This window comes from Diadema antillarum, unplaced genomic scaffold (assembly GCF_040938485.1).
Source record: "Diadema antillarum isolate AM-2024a unplaced genomic scaffold, OU_Dant_1.0 scf00000082, whole genome shotgun sequence".
Classification (NCBI taxonomy): Eukaryota; Metazoa; Echinodermata; class Echinoidea; order Diadematoida; family Diadematidae; genus Diadema; species Diadema antillarum.
The window spans coordinates 2,179,690-2,198,312 of NW_027270971.1; the positions used below are offsets into that span (position 1 = coordinate 2,179,690).

The following is an 18,623-nucleotide window of genomic DNA, read 5'->3' on the forward strand; positions in this document are numbered from 1 at the left end:
CTGTGAGAAAAAGAGAGAAATTTCAGCTTCAAAAGCAGACGGCTAATTTCAAACTGTCGAAAAAAAGAAAGAAAAATAATATAAAAAATTTATTAAAAATTGGTTACTGCACGAAAAGTTCTGGGCCCCATTTCATAAAAAGTTGATGCAATAGGAACCCTTGCTGGAATGGCAATTGTCATGGTAACGACAAGAATCCAGCTTCCTGATTGGCTGTTGCTATTGAAATTTGCCATTCCAGCAAGAGTTGCTATCCCAACATCTCTTACGAAATGGTGCCTGGTAGCCCTGCTGAAATTAGATGTCTAGATTTGATCTGCTCTGGGGTTGGTTGGTAATGGGTTGGGAGTCGTCCGTTAGTTCAGTCCGGAAGAAAGAGTTTGGAAGAGAGGGGTGGGTAGGGGGTCACTGAGAGAAGGTCAGTGGTCAGTAAATTAAGAGCACAGATTCACCACACCAACCTCAACATTATTTGTTTCCATCTGCAGCTGACCCAGGGAGGTGGCGCTTCTGCTGCTGCCTATTTGCCGCCGATTGCTCCTGCAGCACTTGTTCTGGTCGGAGCACGAGTCGATCGGACACGGGATCGGACAGTTCGCCTCGTTCTTCAGCTTGAGCTGCCGGCAGAAAGGGAGGTGGGGGCAGTTAGACACGAGTGAAGAAATTCAAGAACAAGCCCATTGTCATAGCCATGTGGATTAAGTGCAGGCAACAATATTAGTAGAACACATCAGTGAAAGTTTGGGGAAAATCAGACAATCTGTTCAAAAGTTATGAATTTTCAAAGTATCTGCGCAGTCACTGCTGGATGAGAAGACTACCACAGTGTATGATGTCACTTGCGTACAATGATATAAAGAAAGTAAAAAGAGAATTTGACAAAACTTTCCTTTTCAAGTGCACATTTCTTCATCTTGTTACTAACGTATGTTAAGGGTAATATTATTCCCCCTGCCTTCTGATAGAGCGAAGTTGAGTGTTCTTTTGCTTCGCGAGAAAAGTAAAAATATGTTGAATTTTCTTTAATCTTTCTTTACGTCGTTGTACACATGTGACATCACAAGCTGTGGTAGTCTTCTCATCCAGTCGTGACTGAGCAGAAACTTTAAAAATTCATAACTTTTGAATGTAGGCCTACTGTCCGATTTTTCTCTAACTCTCACTGATGTGTTCTACTAATATTACTGCATTCATTAAACCCACATGTCTATGAAGGTGAACATGTCCTTTAATAAACACTAGCTGTAAGCAGTCAAGTATCTTGACCTAGACACTTACATTTGTATAGATTTCAAGTAGACTGCTTTGGTATCTTGCTCTTGGGCAAATAGGAGTGATGTTTTCTAAATTTTGCACTTGTGTACAATCAAGAAATAAATGAGAACTTACATTCACAGCTTAAACTAGAACAAAGAGGCGAAAGCAAAAGGGCAGATAACTTTCATCGAAAGGGAAACCGACAAGATCAAATTTTTTTGCAGGCTCTCAAGCAGTTTTCTGCAGGCTGTATCATTGACTGTAAAGTGATTCAGCAAAGGTTTTGTGATATTAGCCATATTTCGCTTCTCAATCAGACTTCCCAATATGTTGGTACGTTATATCTAAACTTACTGCTTTAAATCATTATATGCATATTAATAAAACAATAAAAAGTGCAGACACTGGAGACCAAAACCTTCTCGAAGGCTGTGCAAGAGAAACTGTTGCATCCATTGAAATAAATTTGTTCATTTTCCACCACACAGCAAAATCTCATTGCACATCTGGGATCCATTTCATAAAAGATGTTAGGATAGCAACTCTTGCTGGAATGGCAACTTCCAATAGCAACAGCCAATCAGGAAGCTGGATTCTCGTCGTTACTATGACAACTGCCATCCCAGCAAGAGTTGCTATCATATCAACGTTCTATAAATGGGGCCCTGAATGAATCGAGCTTTACAACCAAGTCCAATTATACCCATACACTGCCTGATAAAAAGAAACACACATTTTCACACACACACACAAATAAAACCAACACAATTTCTTTTTACAGACTAAATACAACCAAAACCTTCTTTTGGGCTTTGAAAGCGATATTCACATCGAGGAATTCTGGCTGTACTGTTTGCATTTGAAATGCTCATTTTCCACTGCATAACATAATGTGATAAAGTAATGCATTGGAATTCCACTTTTCTGCCTCTGATCAAACACTTGCATGTAATGCACAAGCACACACACACATACTGAGACACAAGAAAAGAGCATGAAAGAAAACAAACTTTTCACGGATCTCATGTCAGGAAACTAATCTTTTTTTCCCCACCTGGTGTCTTTAGTGGGAGATATATATTCCAGAGCAGGAAACTATAGGTGACCTATATCGTTTGTCCAGTGCGCTTTAAAGGGACTGTACAGTACTGGTTGAGGTGAGAATTCAGCTTGTAACGTTTTGCGAAATAGTTAGAAAGCACTCTATGAAATGTTAAAGAGCATACAACTCTAAGGGGAATCAAAATCAATTTGATGAAAATTGGTTTTGAAATGACTGAGATATCTAAAAACAACGTAAAACAAAGAGATCCAAATAAAAGTTGTGACCTGTCCATTTTATTTGGATCACTTTTTGGATATCTCAGCCATTTCAAGGCTAATTTTCATCAAATAAACAGAGAATCCTTCTTGAAATTACATGCTCTTTCATATTTCATGAGAGATTTCTCATTATCTCACCACAAAGATGTTATAAACCTGAATCCTCACCTTATCCAGTATTGTACAGTCCCTGTTAGAGAAATACTCACACACGTGAATTCCGGCTGTATCGTCGTTGAGTGGATCCCTTCGCTGTGCAGGATTCTCGTCGCCTGCTCGATGACCCCACCGTACTGCTCCAGGGACGACACGCTGACGTGCAGGGTTGCGATCAACTTGTCGCCCGTCAGCTGCCACACATGAAACTCATGGATGTTGTCTATGTCGCCGCACTGTTGTCCCCAGTAGCAACATGGCAGAAAATTGAGACGGCAAAATACATTGTAATCACTTGTCATTTATTCATCTACGAACTATTTCCTTTCCTTTTGGTCGAAAAACTCAAGTTGCACCATGCAGACAACCCTGAGCTCATGAAGAAAAGAGAGCAGCAAGCAATAACGACTATAGCACTTAAATGGAACAACAATCTACTGATAAAGCAACCTAAGGAAGAGTCAAAATATAGTATGTGACCCGCTAAAACAAAAGGATCCAAAAGTCAAGGGAGGTAGACTATCTGAAAATGACACAACACTATTCCCTTACTCTTCCCCTTTTATCTCAAATATAGGACGTGATCCAGACATGGGTCTGGAACATGAACAAGGAGAAGAATCAGAACTTTAGGTCCACCTTCTTATTTTGAATAATTTGTATCAAATGAGAGTAAAATCATTATACATAACCATGTCTATGTTAAAGGGATGGTACAGTATTGGTGGAGATGAGAATTGGGCTTTTAACTTTTTATGAGATACCAAGAAAACACTTATGAAATAGTGCAGAGCATACCATTCTAAGAGGAATTCAACGTTTATTTGATGAAAATCGGGTTTGGAATGACTGACACATCCAAAAACAAAGTAAAACAAAGCGGTTGTCAAAAGGTGTGGGTCCTACACTTTATTAGAATCGCTCTATTTTGGATATCTCAGCCAATTCAAAACCAATTTTCATCGAATAAACGTTGAATTCCTCATGGAATTACATGCTCTTTCATATTTCATACGAGGTTTCTCATTACACCAAAAAAAGCTAGAAACCTGAAATAAGGTCTCAACCAAAACTATACGCTCCCTTTAAGGACTTTGAACAGTGTGTCCAATGCTATGAAATCTCTTATGCTGTTGGGCACTCAAAGCACTCACAACCCTTCACTTTTAAAGGGGAAATCCAGTCCAAATCTAAGTTAGTCTGATAAGAAAGAGTAAAATGTCATGAGTTCAATGGTATAAATTTGATCGAAATCGGATGAAAAATAAGGAAGTTATGACATTTCAAATTTTCGCTATTTTATTTTTTTGGGGGAGGGGAACAGTTCTTGAACAGTCTATATGAATATGCAAGTGGCAAAGTAAGCATTTAATTCCATCACAACTTACCATATACAAGTATATAGTTTGTCAATAAAATTTTGACATTTCCATTTTTTCATTCAAACGCAATTATGTCCAAGGCTCAAATCCTCATATATCTATAAACTGATCATTATTCTGACGTTATTCAACCAGGAATAACATCATGTTTCAGACTTCAATGTCAGAAACATTGAATTTTCATCATTTTCTGGGACAAGATCAATGGCAAATTGTGAGGGTATGACATGGTTAGCTTATTCATTTGCATATTCATACCTACTGTACAAGAACTGTTTTTGATAAACCATCAAAACTTCAAAATGTCATAATTTCCTTATTTTTCATCCGATTTCAGTCAATTTTTTATTGTCGAACTCCTAAAATATTACTCTTTTTTTTTATCAAACTAACTTTTATTTGGACTGGATTTCCTCATTAACAGAGCAGGGTGCTAGGAAGTTCTTTCAGATCTACAACTCCGCAGTTGCCACATCATACATAACTGAAGCAAGTAACAAAACTGGCAAAGTGCATGGCCTTTACAGTTTACAAAACTCAAGTTTCAAGCAACAGGTAATACCTTTTTCCTGTGGCCAAGTGCTTGACAAGCAAAGCAAATAGAGGCAAGGGCGAATCTTAGGTTATTGGGTAGACCACACCACATTATACTCACTTCACTGTCACAATGTCAAATACAACATTTCCCACACAAACTTAAGAGTTTTCCGTCTCGGGACGACCGGACGACACCCTTGATATAAATGGGACACTGATATGCCTTTAAATGCTTGATGTTTTGCAGCTGCACTGTGTTAAGGGGTTGAGCTTCATTCAAGTGATAGTCAAGTGGATAGGTAACACTTGATAGCAGTGTGATTAAACTGGGGTAGTCCTGACAATGATAGCACCGATGGTAGCGGGGCATTGATCCTTGACCCCTTTTTCTCAGGGCCTAAGAGCCCTTCCCCTATCCCCCCCCCCCCCCCTCCCAATGTGGCATATTTTGCTCAAACACACAACCAATCAATCAAACCTATCAGTAATCGCATCATGTCACAGTACATTGAAAGCATCATAGCTATATATGTAGCTCTGCTATGCAATTTTCCCTACACTCTGCTGTACTGTATTTTTCAGCATAAGCATAAATGCATCTATAAAAAGTATCTACAAGCAAAAAATCAAATTTTGTGGTACACATTTTTCTTACAATGACGACAGTTGTAATCACTTCTGTAAGCCAGATAAGAAAGACTGTGATCATCTCTTAAGTCTCCTAATCCATGCACAACTCTTGACACAAACTCTTTATCTTTAGAAACAAAACAAAACAGAAGAAATCACGTCCTTCAATATAAAATCACTGGAGTTTGGGAAGACTTTAAAAACAGGCTTGTATGGGGTGGCATGGTAGATGCCACATCATTAATCAAACTCTTCAGTGATTGCAACCAGCATTGCCAAACTAGACAAAACTTGAAACTTAAAAAATTATGTTAATATTCAAATTTTATGCTTAATCTTCATGGAATTTTAACCATCCTGTTTGTTTGCTGCCAACCTTTCCAATGAAATTGAATCAAAGTGTAACTATAGCATCTAATCCGTAGAGCAGAGCAAAGCAAAGCAAAAAATAAATAAAATAATAGAATAAAAGATGAATATGCAAATTCTGGTTCCATACGACACCTACCTGATTCCTGAGCTTTTTGTCAATGGCTTCAATATCTATACCCGTAGGGATGGACTGGAGAAGGATCATGCTGGACTGTTTCACTGTAGGAATTGGAAGATAGTAATTCAATGACATGATCAAGTATCAGATTATAAATATATAATGTATGACACTATCGTGCAGAGCTGCCATGGCTGTCATTGAGGCAGAAATTTGAATAATCATTCATCAACTACAGTTAATAATCAAGGAGTGTTTAACCATATCTCAAAAAGATCAATAAACCGATGAGAAAAACAATTATTTTGGAAGAGATAAACAATAAGGTACATGTATGCGGACTATTGATACAAAAAAAAAAAACAGACAAAAGTAAAGAACAGAATTCAAGTCTCCACATAATCTGTGAATGCAAGAAATCATTTCTTGCCTTACACTACACAAGTGTCATAGCATTGCTATGTATCTTTCATTGGTATGTGTTTTCAAAGTAAAGAGAGATTCATAAAAGTCAGCTTTAGCCTGTTGGTACCCTTGGAAAAGCCAAATAAAGTGCGGTCAGACTGGCAAAAGATCGAGAACGATCTTTAAAATTTTGAAGTTTTGCCAGTGTGACTGCAAACTTCCGAAAAAACTTCTCGCATAACTTCTCGCGAAATTTTTCCCTCACCCCCGACAAACTTCTCTATCTGTGTGCGGGCGGTGTCTCTGAAGCGCGAGGCCATTGTCATGTACAGATATGCATTGTTACATTGCAATAACTAGCCATCAGGCGGTGCACTCTTTCTTCTTTCTTGCACGCGCGTACTAATGACCCAAGCTTTTAGATCCAAATTTGGCCGCCAGTTTGGCTGCCGCACGACAAAAGATGTTAAACTTCTCGATTTTTTGCCACTCAGACCATGCCTATGGAAGTTTATATCCAAACAGCAAAGGGGGGGGGGGGGGTGGGGGTTGTAGAAATTTCCCTGATTACTCCTAGACCTTGACACTCACAGAGTGGCCACGTCGTAGTGCTGATGATGATGACAATAAGGATGCTGAGGATGGGGTCGACGGCGTAGATCCAGTTGCCCTTGGCAAACATGACGACCAGGGCGCTGATGATGACTACCACCGAGCCCAGGGCGTCCCCGAGAATGTGGAGGAACACGCCCCTCATGTTCAGCTGAGAAGCAGAACCTGCGATGCCATTTGGAAACATAAACAAGGCAATACGAAGTAGGAATGAAATCAAGGTTATCGAGATCATAAACATGGAAGATAATTTTCCTTCTCCATTAAAGTCAGCTTCTATTTGGAACAAAATCACACCACTCAACAACAGATGCCAACTCTCCCACATTCGAAAAATCACAAGAATTCTAGAGAACTACAGTATCAGGGAGAAGTTACTGGTTTATTTATACATGCATCTAACCATTATGTCGGGATATCTAATTCACAGAGGCTTTTATATTCTTTGCCAAGGTGTCAAGGAAAGTGAATGTTCACCATTTAGATGGCATATCTGTGGGAGCTACGCATGAAAGAAAGCAGTGTTTCTGGATGGGATCTCCATGATAAAGCATGGGGCAGGGAGTTCCAATGGTTAGTTCAAGTTCTAGATGAAGCTCCTCGGAACACCTACATATGTACAATGTATTAATGGACTACCAACTGATTCCCTATGCAAAAAATAGGAAAAAGCAGATATACCACACTTTCAAATATCCCCCTAAAATTCCACAGCTTTCACACATCAATATAAAGAGTTGTGATAAAGATCTCCACTCTATATATTTCTGATGAGCCCATTCAAAGTACAAATAGCAGGGTCCCATACCAATACCAATTCATTTACCCTCTACTATTAAAACAAATCATTTAACACTTTGAGATAGCAGGTTATACCCCGGGTATCCCCTGACCTTTTCAGACCCACACACTGTATGAACATTAATGCGCATATGCCACTCTGTGTGCGTGTGTATTTGTGGGTGTGCTGTTTGTGTGTGTATCTGTCTCACTAACTTAACATGTTGACATGTCCTTATCTACAATCAAAAAATTTATGTTTACAGAAGAGGAGGTATCAGAGCAAAGACCTTGGTACGTGCAATGTCATCTCTTGTAAAGTGTATTGTTACTGGTGCAATTGTTTTTTATTCCCTACAAGAAAACTTAGCTACAACGACCAAACACAATGGGGCAGGCTGTAAGGTCAAATTCAGAACTCCAACACCATTGTCTACTCCAAAGGGCAAAGGTCATTCTAGGGATTAGCGATCAATGGACCCTTTGGAATGAGCAGTATTACCTGCATATATTTTTAGAGCTGTTTGCTCTCTTGACGCCAGAGGACGATTCGCTATTGACACAACTGTCATTTGCCACAAAGCCATATACCAACACACAGGGTGGTGTAGAAGGACAAATATATATAGATCTGTCACTTGTATGAGATGACATATAATTCACATTAACATACAACGTGTACATCGGGCATAGCTAGCTATTCAAGAAATCAGCAATTCCGCCTGTTTGTCATATTTGAAACACTAATCTTATGCTACACAGCAATGGACATGAAAACTGTACAAGTTTGTGCGATGAAGTGAATTTATAAGTTTCGGCTGCCTTCTCCTACCCCCCCCCCCAAAAAAAATAATAAACACAAGTTCATAATATCAACAGCATTTGACATTGACACTACAGTGACACTAGAAATTTGCTCCTTCGACAACTGCTCCGTTCTTATTCTCACCATGGACTTAGGGTTAGGGTTAGGGTTGCGATCTATAGGGTTTTAGGTTTAGTTTGATGTGAGGAATTAATGATAAGGGTTACATTTAAGTGTGTGGGTAGAATACATATTGCAGGGTGCTACATAAGTACTTGCCCAATTGCCCGGGGCAAGTGAATATCAAATTCGGGCAAGTGTTTTCGAACAATGAGAACAAATGCTTGCCCAAATTGGGCAAGCAAAAAGATTTGAAGCCACTTTTTTTTTCCACTTTTTTTCCCCACTTTTTGATATTCCCCCCAACAAACCCATAGGCCATAATGTCAACCATACAGAAGCCCAAAGATAATGGCTGTATGTAACACTCTTCATATTTCATTTCAGCAACTTTCCAACACTTATATTGTGCATGAAGAAGTCCTAATGTAATGCAATGGCAACACTTGATCAGACCGAGTATAACTCCATTGTGTCTACATGTAGGTGTGTGAATCAGTGTGTGGTGTTTTATTCAAATGATTGTGTTTTATCAAGCCCTGGACTTACACATGATTTTCTATATTATCATTTCCTTATAATTTGGACTTTCTTTTTGGGCAAGTAAAATTTATCTTTGGGCAAGTGTTTTGCAGCAAATTTGAAAATCTGCTTGCCCGACTGGGCAAGTGATAAATATAAGTTTATATGTAGCACCCTGTATTGATTGAATTTGTCACACTATCTCCAGAAATATAGGTGCAACATAATTAACAAAGTTTTGTTTTCCTACAAAAATTTTATTAATGCTATACTAATCTTTGATTTCACCCTATTTGAATTATGGCATACTCACCTGGGGTAACACATATTCGTCATATTAAGAAAGAATATTATTACTGTAAAACAAAGCTCTTCATATTGTTTGTATGAATCATGGAAATGAGTACAAATGTTTTATTCTAAGAAAATAATATAATAAATTTTTAAAAATCAATGACTGGAATTGTTTAGATTCGCGACAGTTTATGTACAAACTAACAAATTATTCCTGCTCTCTTGTGTTTAACTCTAAGTTTATTAAAAACAAAACTGTACATTCATATTTTATCAGACAATCTAATGAATTTCATTTGCCATTATCTAGGATGATTTTTAGAAAATCCGTTCTCTTTCGCCAGCCTTAAACTCTGGAATTTACTTGATAATCACATAACAGATGCTACAAGACTTAAATCTTTTACTTTTAAATTTAAGAAATTTCTTTAAAATTCCTACATCACTGGGGATTTGCATTTTTTGGTAGCCGTACATCTATGTCATTGTTTCAGTGTTAATTATTTTGCGTCACTCATTTAATACAACACATTTTTTTTAATACAGTGGATATCTCGGTAAGCCCGGTCTTGTGTGCTTTGACCCTTGACCCTTGACCTCTGACCCCTCTGACCCTTTCCCTATTCTCTTCCTCTTGTCCCTTTTTTCCAGTTGACTTTGATCTTCTGTTTATTCTTTCAATGTGTATGCAAGACAGCTGCTTTGTTTCTGTCTGTGTGTGCGTGGCTTTGTGCATATAACGATTTGTTTTATGCGTCTCCTGTTTATTCAAGAAAATATGCCTTATCGTTTCATTTGCCCATTACTATCAATTACTGCTCATGAGGGAACTGCATTCTACAAGCTGTGGCTTTCAGCAGCTCCCTCCATTTTCAAAAACTTTTCTTCCACATAATTCAGTTACAGTATGCTATGCTTTGTTTTAACATAGAAAATAGATGCACTAATTCTACTTGAATACATATATATTATTATATGCAAATGTCATATTGTTCTTCACACTTTTGATGAAAATACAATAAAATGAAATGAATGTTATTTTCCTTACTGTATCACATTGTGTTGTTTTATACTTTTGATGAAAATAAAATAAAATGAAATGGATGTTATTTTCTTACTGTATCATATTGCGTCGTTTTATTCAAGCTGCCAACTGAAATACAGACTCACTGAAAAACAGCCTTGAGGCTGATAGTGCGTGTTTTAAACCACCTTGAAATACATCAAATAAGCACACATACTATCTCTACTTTTAACAGAGATACTATAAATGAACATCATCATAACCAACCAGTTTGTCTGGGCGATTTCTCCCCTTTCTTCTTGGTAGAGTGTCTCGTGTTCAGCCCAGTCTCAACGTCCGGCGTCCCTTCCTCGGGACCTCTGTCGCCGACGCCGTTTGCCCGAACAGTCTCGTCATTCTCTTCTGGTTCATTGAGGGCCACGCGAACTTCACTGCCCCTGTGCCCGTGGCCGTGGCCGTGGCCGTGTCCGTGGCTACTCCCTCCATGGCTGTGTCCATGGCTCATGCCTGTACGGGAAAAAACAAAGAATTTAACCCTTGTACCTCTTCCACAAATGCATCTCCAAATTATCTGCACAGGTGACAGTATGAATAATGAGGACACTTGAACAAACTCTGAAACAATCTGTACTATTCCTGTTTGGTCTTTTTTTTAATGAGTGCCCATCTAGATAAGATGGATAGTTGTCATGGTAACTGCACAACATATCCCTCTCATGAAGCCATGCTTCTGCATTGGGGGAAGGGAGGAGGGAGGGGTGTGGTGTGACCTTTTGACCACACCTTGGAAATAATGTGCATTATATCGGTCACTGGGGTGAGAAGACCTTGTATCTGAAATTTTGGTCGTTATAAATTTTTTGAATTAATGGTCAGATAATGAGTTACGTGATGTCCTTGCCAAATCCCAACTGTCCTATTCCAAAAATGAAGTCACCACAGCATGTCAAAGGAAAGGCTATCCCATTCGCTACAGTGCTTTGGTCACCATGTTTTTTGGCTCTCGTGAACATTTGACATTTTGTAGATCTACAATATGAGGTCTTCTCGCCCCAGCAACGATATTGGAATAGTGTTCATGAACTCCCCGGTCTGGTCATGATGTGGATATTGGCCGATTTGAAATACTGTAACACGGATTATTCTGGTCCTTCTCTTATTTTACAACCTGGTAATGCAGACATTATCTGCATAACTGAATCATAAAGAAGGAATCAGTGTGTCATTGCCCCGGGCAAGAACTTGAGAAGTATTTAATCGGCAATTGATCACTGCCCTATCCTCTCTACCCTTGATGAAAACAAACAGCGTGGCCATAATGTATAAACCCACTGACATGGCTTTAGCAATATCAGGCCCTGGGCACAGACCATGTAGTTAGCAATTAACAACAAGTGCAATGTTTGTTTAGTTATGCAAACCCCATCAAGAGATTGTTACAATGTAGGTTTAATAAAGGAAATTTATGAACGCAACCTTCACAAAGAAGGGCCAATATGATCAAAAAGACATATCAGTATATATATGTCTCATTGATCGGCAACAAAGAGTCTTTTCCCTTTCGAATAACTACAAGTTTTATGTAACATTGTATTTGCTTTTGCTTCGCTTTGTTTTTGTTTCGCTTTGTCCGAATTTCTGAGAGTCATATATGATAGACTGCAGAAAGTATTTCACTCGTCTTGATCAAATTTTATGACTGACCGAAGTAACAAGTCTGGACATGAGTTTGCATTTGGATCCCCCTCGCCCCCCCCCCCCCCCCCCTTCACTCCAGGTCGGGGGAATCCAAATCCTGATTCTTCCATGAACAAACTTGAAACAAAAGTCATCAATATAGTGAATCATTGCATCAACTAATAGCTCACTCACTTCTAGTTCTAGAGAAAAGAGAAAAGATTCCTATACTGGAGGTTGGAGTGGGCCCCCTGGGGCCACCAAGGTGGGGCATAGTGTCCATTTCATGGAATTGAGATTCTAGCCCCTAGGGATGCTACCTGCTAAGTTTGGTGAAAATTCATCATGGGGTTTTTTTCAAGAAGATGAAAATGTAAAATCTAGGCCCCATTAGGACTCTTTCCATCCAACCCCTGATTCCATTCCACCATGAACAAACTTAATGTACTTAAGTACAGTCATCAGTGTACTACGTTGTAAGTCACAGTACAGCATCAATAGCTTATCACCACTGGTTCTAGAAAAGAAGATTTTTTAGCTGCCTTAATTTTAGGGGTTTGGACCCCACTGGGGTCCCCAGGTGGGGCGTGGTGCCTATTTGAACAAACTGAGATCCTATCCCCTAGGAAAGTTACCTGCCAAGTTGGTGAAAATCGGTCATGAGTTCTCAAGAAGAAGATGAAAATGTAAAAAGTTTACGCACGACACACAACGGACGACGCAGGACAGAGAGCGATCGCAATAGCTCACTTGAGCCTTCAGCTCAGGGCTCGGTCACACTGCCCAAAAGTCGCGTAAACGCATGAATCACGTAAGAAATTTGGTTTTGCGTGCTTGTCCGTCGAGAATTAGACCATTTTTGCTGATTTACGCGATGAAAATCACCAATGAATTGCGCAAGAACTACAGAAAGATCACGCAAAACACGGGTTTGATATGCACCCCTCGGCAGCAGGAATTGGCCTGACGGGATATGATAAAATGGGCGTTTTAATATAGCGCCAATCATACTTGAGTTGTTCGTGATACATCAGTGATTCATAAGTATTTCATAAGTAAAACTCGGAATCGCATAAAGCGCTGATCCGGCGCACATCGCCTGACAACTACGAAGGTTTCCCGTTAGACAAACTCATGAAATGCGCAAACTGCGCATTATTGTATCGCATAAGGCTCAATTTTTTTTTAACTAGGTTCATGCGTTTACGCGACTTTTGGGCAGTGTAACCGGGCCTTGGCAAGGTTTTGAGCAGCTCAAAACTCGGCTTCACATAAAAGTTTACGCAGTATTTCACTATTTTACGTAATTTTTGCTTAGTTTGCGTCGTTCTTACGCAGGCAATACGCGAAATATGCATGAAATATCAGTAATCGTTCGGGAAAATGTTGTCGCTATTGCGTTCATGTGCAAATAATGTGCGATTCATAGCAGTTCATTAGCGATAATGCGCAGATTACACGTGGTTTACCGTGGACTTCAGTTGTCGAGCACAACCACGTACTCACCCTATTTGGGGCCTTTGCGTGCCTATGCGTTGAAAATGCATGGTTTCTTAGTGATTTTTGCATGATCTTTCCGTAGTTCTTGCACAGTTAATCAGTGATTTTCATCGCGTAAATAGCGAAAATTCTTGACGAACAAGCGCGCAAAACCAAATTTCTTGCGAGATTCATGCGTTTACGCGACTTTTGGGCAGTGTGACCGAGCCCTCAGGTGAGCTAAAAAACCTGGAAATCTGAAGCCCCATTTCAACTAGAACTGTGCTATCCCTTAGAGTAAATTGATATATTTTGAGTGTGTGTGTGTGTGTGTGTGTGTGTGTGTGTGTGTGTGTGTGCATGTGTATAGTTTCTCCTTTTTCAGCTGTTGAGTGACTACGAGACTACAATGTGTATTGGACACAAATTCTGTATCCCCTCGCTGCATTTGTCAGTTTGCAGCCATAGGCAGCTCCTTGATATATTTATTTCTCTCAAGTGATATTTACAAGTGTACATTAGGTGGCCACATAAAAGAAGATGGTAAATCACAGATAGGTTAAAGGTCCTGTTTACCTTTGGGAACAGTGATATAAACATTTTTCAAGATATTACATTTGATGCATATATACTGTATGTGTAGGGCTGTTGTGTTACCAAACATTCTACCACATAAAATATTCGCAATAAAGCCCAAAATATACAGAAATATATATATTTTTCTCATTAAACCATAACTGTAAATGGTTTAGTCTGGAAGCATTTTATCATAACCATTGTTCACATTTTGTGTATTTAACATACTACTTAATATCAAATATGGATTCAAATTTTTACAGTGGTTGTTTCTAATCCTAACTTACATTTTAGAACTATTTTAAAGCATTAATGTTGGGTTTTTGTATCTTCTGCTAATGAGACAGATGTAGGGCCTACATTGTAGACCTACATTGCACAGTATCTGCACATACCAGCCTCACCCAATTGAAGATTTCTCCCTTCCCCTCCCCCCTCCAAATAATAATAATAATAATAATTTGTGTATTCTTCCACAATCAAAATGCTTTTTGAAGTCATTGAGCCATGAGTTGTGATCCTCTCTTGCCAAGTGTTTAAAAACACAAGCACATATTATTTCATAACATTTTGAGTTGAATTTGGCGACTGCAATTGTGTGTTTTCCCACGGTTCAGGTTCACATGATCCAGATCGCAAAAGGAATGTTGAAATTCAGTATGACACCCCAACTCTTCAGGCTTATTGTTCCAGCTGTTATATTCCATATGGCTGCTTGACCTGACAAGACAACTGCATGTAACTTCAGAATGACTGATTACAAGATGCTGTAATACAGTACAACTGACAAGTTAATAAGATACTGTGCGATGTAAGAGACATACTAATCACTAGACAACTGTGCCATAGTCAACAGTGCACAAACTGAGGTTGGACAGACATGGCACTTGACACTACCATAGAAGTGTAATGTATCATAATAACTCCTTGACAACACATTGTGTATGTAACTGTACACCAATTTGCCAGAAGACAAGAAAATTAACGGAGCTAGCAGGTAGTTGCACGCTATCTCCACTTGCACAGCTTTTCTTTACAGTCTATCACAGTGGCCAGGAATGTACCGTATAGTGTAACTGTACATGAGGCATACAGTTAATTGATGGACCCAGTCTTCAGCCTTTGCACTCAGGTGTGCACAATGTGCGCAGTACACTTTGAGTTTACAGCATACTGTAAAACAAGATATATATTCGCGGCATGAATTTTTCTCAACTTGGAGCCGATGGCCTTTTTTGCGGCATGAAATTTTTGCGAACTGCCACTGGCATTCAATGCATAATATAGTGCAGACAAGATCTTTCGCATGCATTTTAATTTCGCGAATCTTCGCGCTCGCGAAATTCGCGAAATTAAAATGCACGCGAACATTCCTTGTTTTACAGTAGATGGTGCTGCAGGTTTCCAACTTTGTGTGTGTGTGTGTGTGTGTGTGTGTGTGTGTGTGTGTGAGATGATGAGAAATCTCTCATGAAATATGAAAGAACATGTAATTCTTAGGGATTTACATTTTATTGAAAACTGGTTTAAACGGCTGAGATATCCCCCCCAAAAAAAAAAAAAATAATAATAATAATCCCAATAAAATGCGACATGCCACAACTTTTATGACAATCTCTTTGTTTTACATTGTTTTTAGATATCTCACTCATTTCAAAAACCAGTTTTCATCAAATAAACTTTTCATTCCCTTTAGAATTGTATGCTCGTTAAAATTTCATAGAGTGGTTTCTGAATATCTCGCAAAATGTTAAAAGCTGATGCCTTACCTCAAGCAATACTATACCATCCCTTTAACAACCTTGCGACATTTGATATTTCTTCTTCCGAATGATTGACTACGGAAGGACGAGTCAGCCCAGCTCAGAGTAAACAGGGCATAGTAATCACCTCACCGGGTGGCAGAACCTTTGCTATTTATGATTAATCATGAATGGCTTCACGCATTTCATAGAGCTACTGCCCTGGATATAGGTACGGGCACATCATTTGAAGAATAATAAACATAAAGGGATGCCAGTAAGAATGAGAGGACCTGAAATACATACCTACACAGAAAAAAAAGACAACTTTAAAGTATACAAAAGAGCCTGAACTTTGATACTACCTGGGTCTGACTTCAGGCTTTTGCCAGAAAAACTGGCAACCTAGAAAAATGATTTATCAAAGTTAACTAATTCTTCAAAATCTGAAACTTGGAATATTTGTGTGTGCGTGTTTGTGTCTGTGCGTGTCTGTGTCTGTGTCTGTGTGGGTGTGGGTGGGTGTGTACTTGCGTGCGTGTGTTGTCTATTTCATTAAGCATTAGTCTTTGATTGTATGTGTCCCTTCTCCTTCCTGCTGGTCAACTTGTTTTTTCCGATATACAATGTACACCTTTTTTTTTCTTTGTATGCTAATGCATAGTGTTTCACACACTGCATTCTACCACTGGGAACTTCATAGCAGGAAGTACAATACAAACAGAAAGTTTAGCTTGCGAGGATATAGGTTCCTGAGAAACAAAGAACTGTCCAGAATCCTTTCAGTCTTATGCAAATTTGCAGCTTTCGATGCTGTGGGTCTGCACAAACAAATCAACAAGGTTTAATAGTTTCAGCATCTGGAGAAATCATGTATTAAACATAAAAGGTAATTGTGATGCAAATTTCAACATGCACAAGCCATCTCTGTCCAACATTTGTATCAAACACTGTTTTTCTCTTTACGTGCTTGAGCAATTTTAGCGTATTTCCTGATTTCCGTACCTGACCTTAACCTGCACTCATTTTAACTTGTAATTCTTCTTCTGTAAATCTGACCTACATTGTACTGTATAAAGCTTGTAGGACGGACAGATTGCAAATTTGTCAAGAACATTAATGACTTCCTTTATCAAGATACTAATCCTTCATACAAACGACCCTCAAACCTGGATAAAATGTGCAACACCATGTGATCAAAATATAAAGATATTCATTCTTGCCTTGACTGAGCCATACAACACCATGAATTAGCACATACATTTGCAATGTATCTTTCAATACTGTATCCATCACTGGACACATTATTAAAGTTAAAGCTGTCAATGAAGGGGGTGTGGCAGGGGTGTAATCCTCATAATCACGGGTACTTGAATTCAACTTTGGAAAGAAGAGCATGCTAAAAAGCTCGATACTGCCATAGGACTGCTCTAATTCATGGTGATAAACACAATTAATGCAAAAAGATAGCGGCGATTATAAGTTGATGAGCTCATGTGATGAGTAATTACTGTGCAAGATTATCCCAATAATTTTTATTCAAAAATGAAGCACAATGGTCAATAATTAAGAGACTACAACATTTTATCACTTTTAAAAGCGTCACTGTCAATGTAAAATGAATTATTAGCAGTTGGAAGAGAATGTAAACTGTACAATTTATCCTTTTGATTCTATGTCAGAACAGAGAGAAAATCTGGGAAGGTTTGTCTGCAGGTCGGTGAGAACTTAATAAAATCAATGACATCATCACTTTATGATTAAGATTGATGTACACGCTCCGTGAAGCATGTGAAGTGTAATCATTCCATAAATTTTGCTTGTGTAATACTGCATGTTTGACCTTCTCATACAAAACTCACAACTACTTTTATTTCATGTTAACCCAATTCATTCGAGTTGACTTGAAAACTGATTGTCAACAAGAACTGCACCACAACATGCACACAAACACGAGCAAGATTTTTTTTTTTTTTTTAGGGGGGGGGGGGGGTTTAACCACTCTTCTTTTGATACTACCCCATCCCAACTCACAATCTTTGCTTGGGCAAACTAGAGAAATGCACATTTTAAACTGTTCTTTATCCATCTTATTATAATATTTCAAGGTAGATCTATACAACAAACTTTTAATCTTCTTCTCTGTTTATCGAGTGCGTCAGGTGCAGGGCTAATGAACGAGCACTCACGTATGAAGTCTACGTCATCATCACTATGAATGCGCACATAGTACGTAGTGGAATGGCACATGAGCAAACACTTGGAACTCGTTTATTGCCAAAATATGTTTAAAAACATGAAACAAACCAAAACATATGTGTGCATGGGAATCATACACGGAACTGAAACAGTGGCAACAAACTGTCTTTCCCAAACAAACCAAAAAACAAACAAGAACTCATTTTTCATGTCCTACAAAAGTAAAGCATTTAAGGTCATCTGCTATTAGTGCTAAGCTTTAGAGAATACATCCTTGTCATCAGGAGGGTCATACAAATTTCCTTTGTACTCCAAAGCTTTGCTACGATTCAGCAAAACAGATAATGGTTGAACACAGATGAGATAAAGTATTTTACAAATACCCAGTTTGTACATATTGCATGTTTATAAATTTATATTGTGCATGTATGCTATCTTATGATTCCGTATCTGAAGTGATTACGACAATCTCTGCTCTAGGTTTGTGATGATAAAACTTGTTGGTATAACAGAACGTGAGCCATAAAAATGGATGCAAGCAACTTTACATGCTAATGTACCTTGCTGCTGTAAGCCAATTTTTAACTATGAATGCAAGATGACTAGAAATCTA

The 18,623-nt window shown here is 38.6% G+C and overlaps 1 protein-coding gene across 1 annotated transcript in view; it reads right to left on the bottom strand.

Annotated features, from left to right (window-relative positions):
• Positions 1-434: 434 nt before the first annotated feature.
• LOC139717798 (uncharacterized) overlaps positions 435-18,623 on the bottom strand; it is a 51,663-nt gene continuing 33,474 nt past the window's right edge. The window contains exons 4-8 of the mRNA XM_071629297.1: positions 10,605-10,844; positions 6,772-6,957; positions 5,794-5,876; positions 2,790-2,972; positions 435-617 (exon numbers count right to left, since the gene is read on the bottom strand). Coding sequence (XP_071485398.1) covers positions 435-617; positions 2,790-2,972; positions 5,794-5,876; positions 6,772-6,957; positions 10,605-10,844 — 875 coding nt within the window. The remainder of the gene's footprint in view (positions 618-2,789; positions 2,973-5,793; positions 5,877-6,771; positions 6,958-10,604; positions 10,845-18,623) is intronic.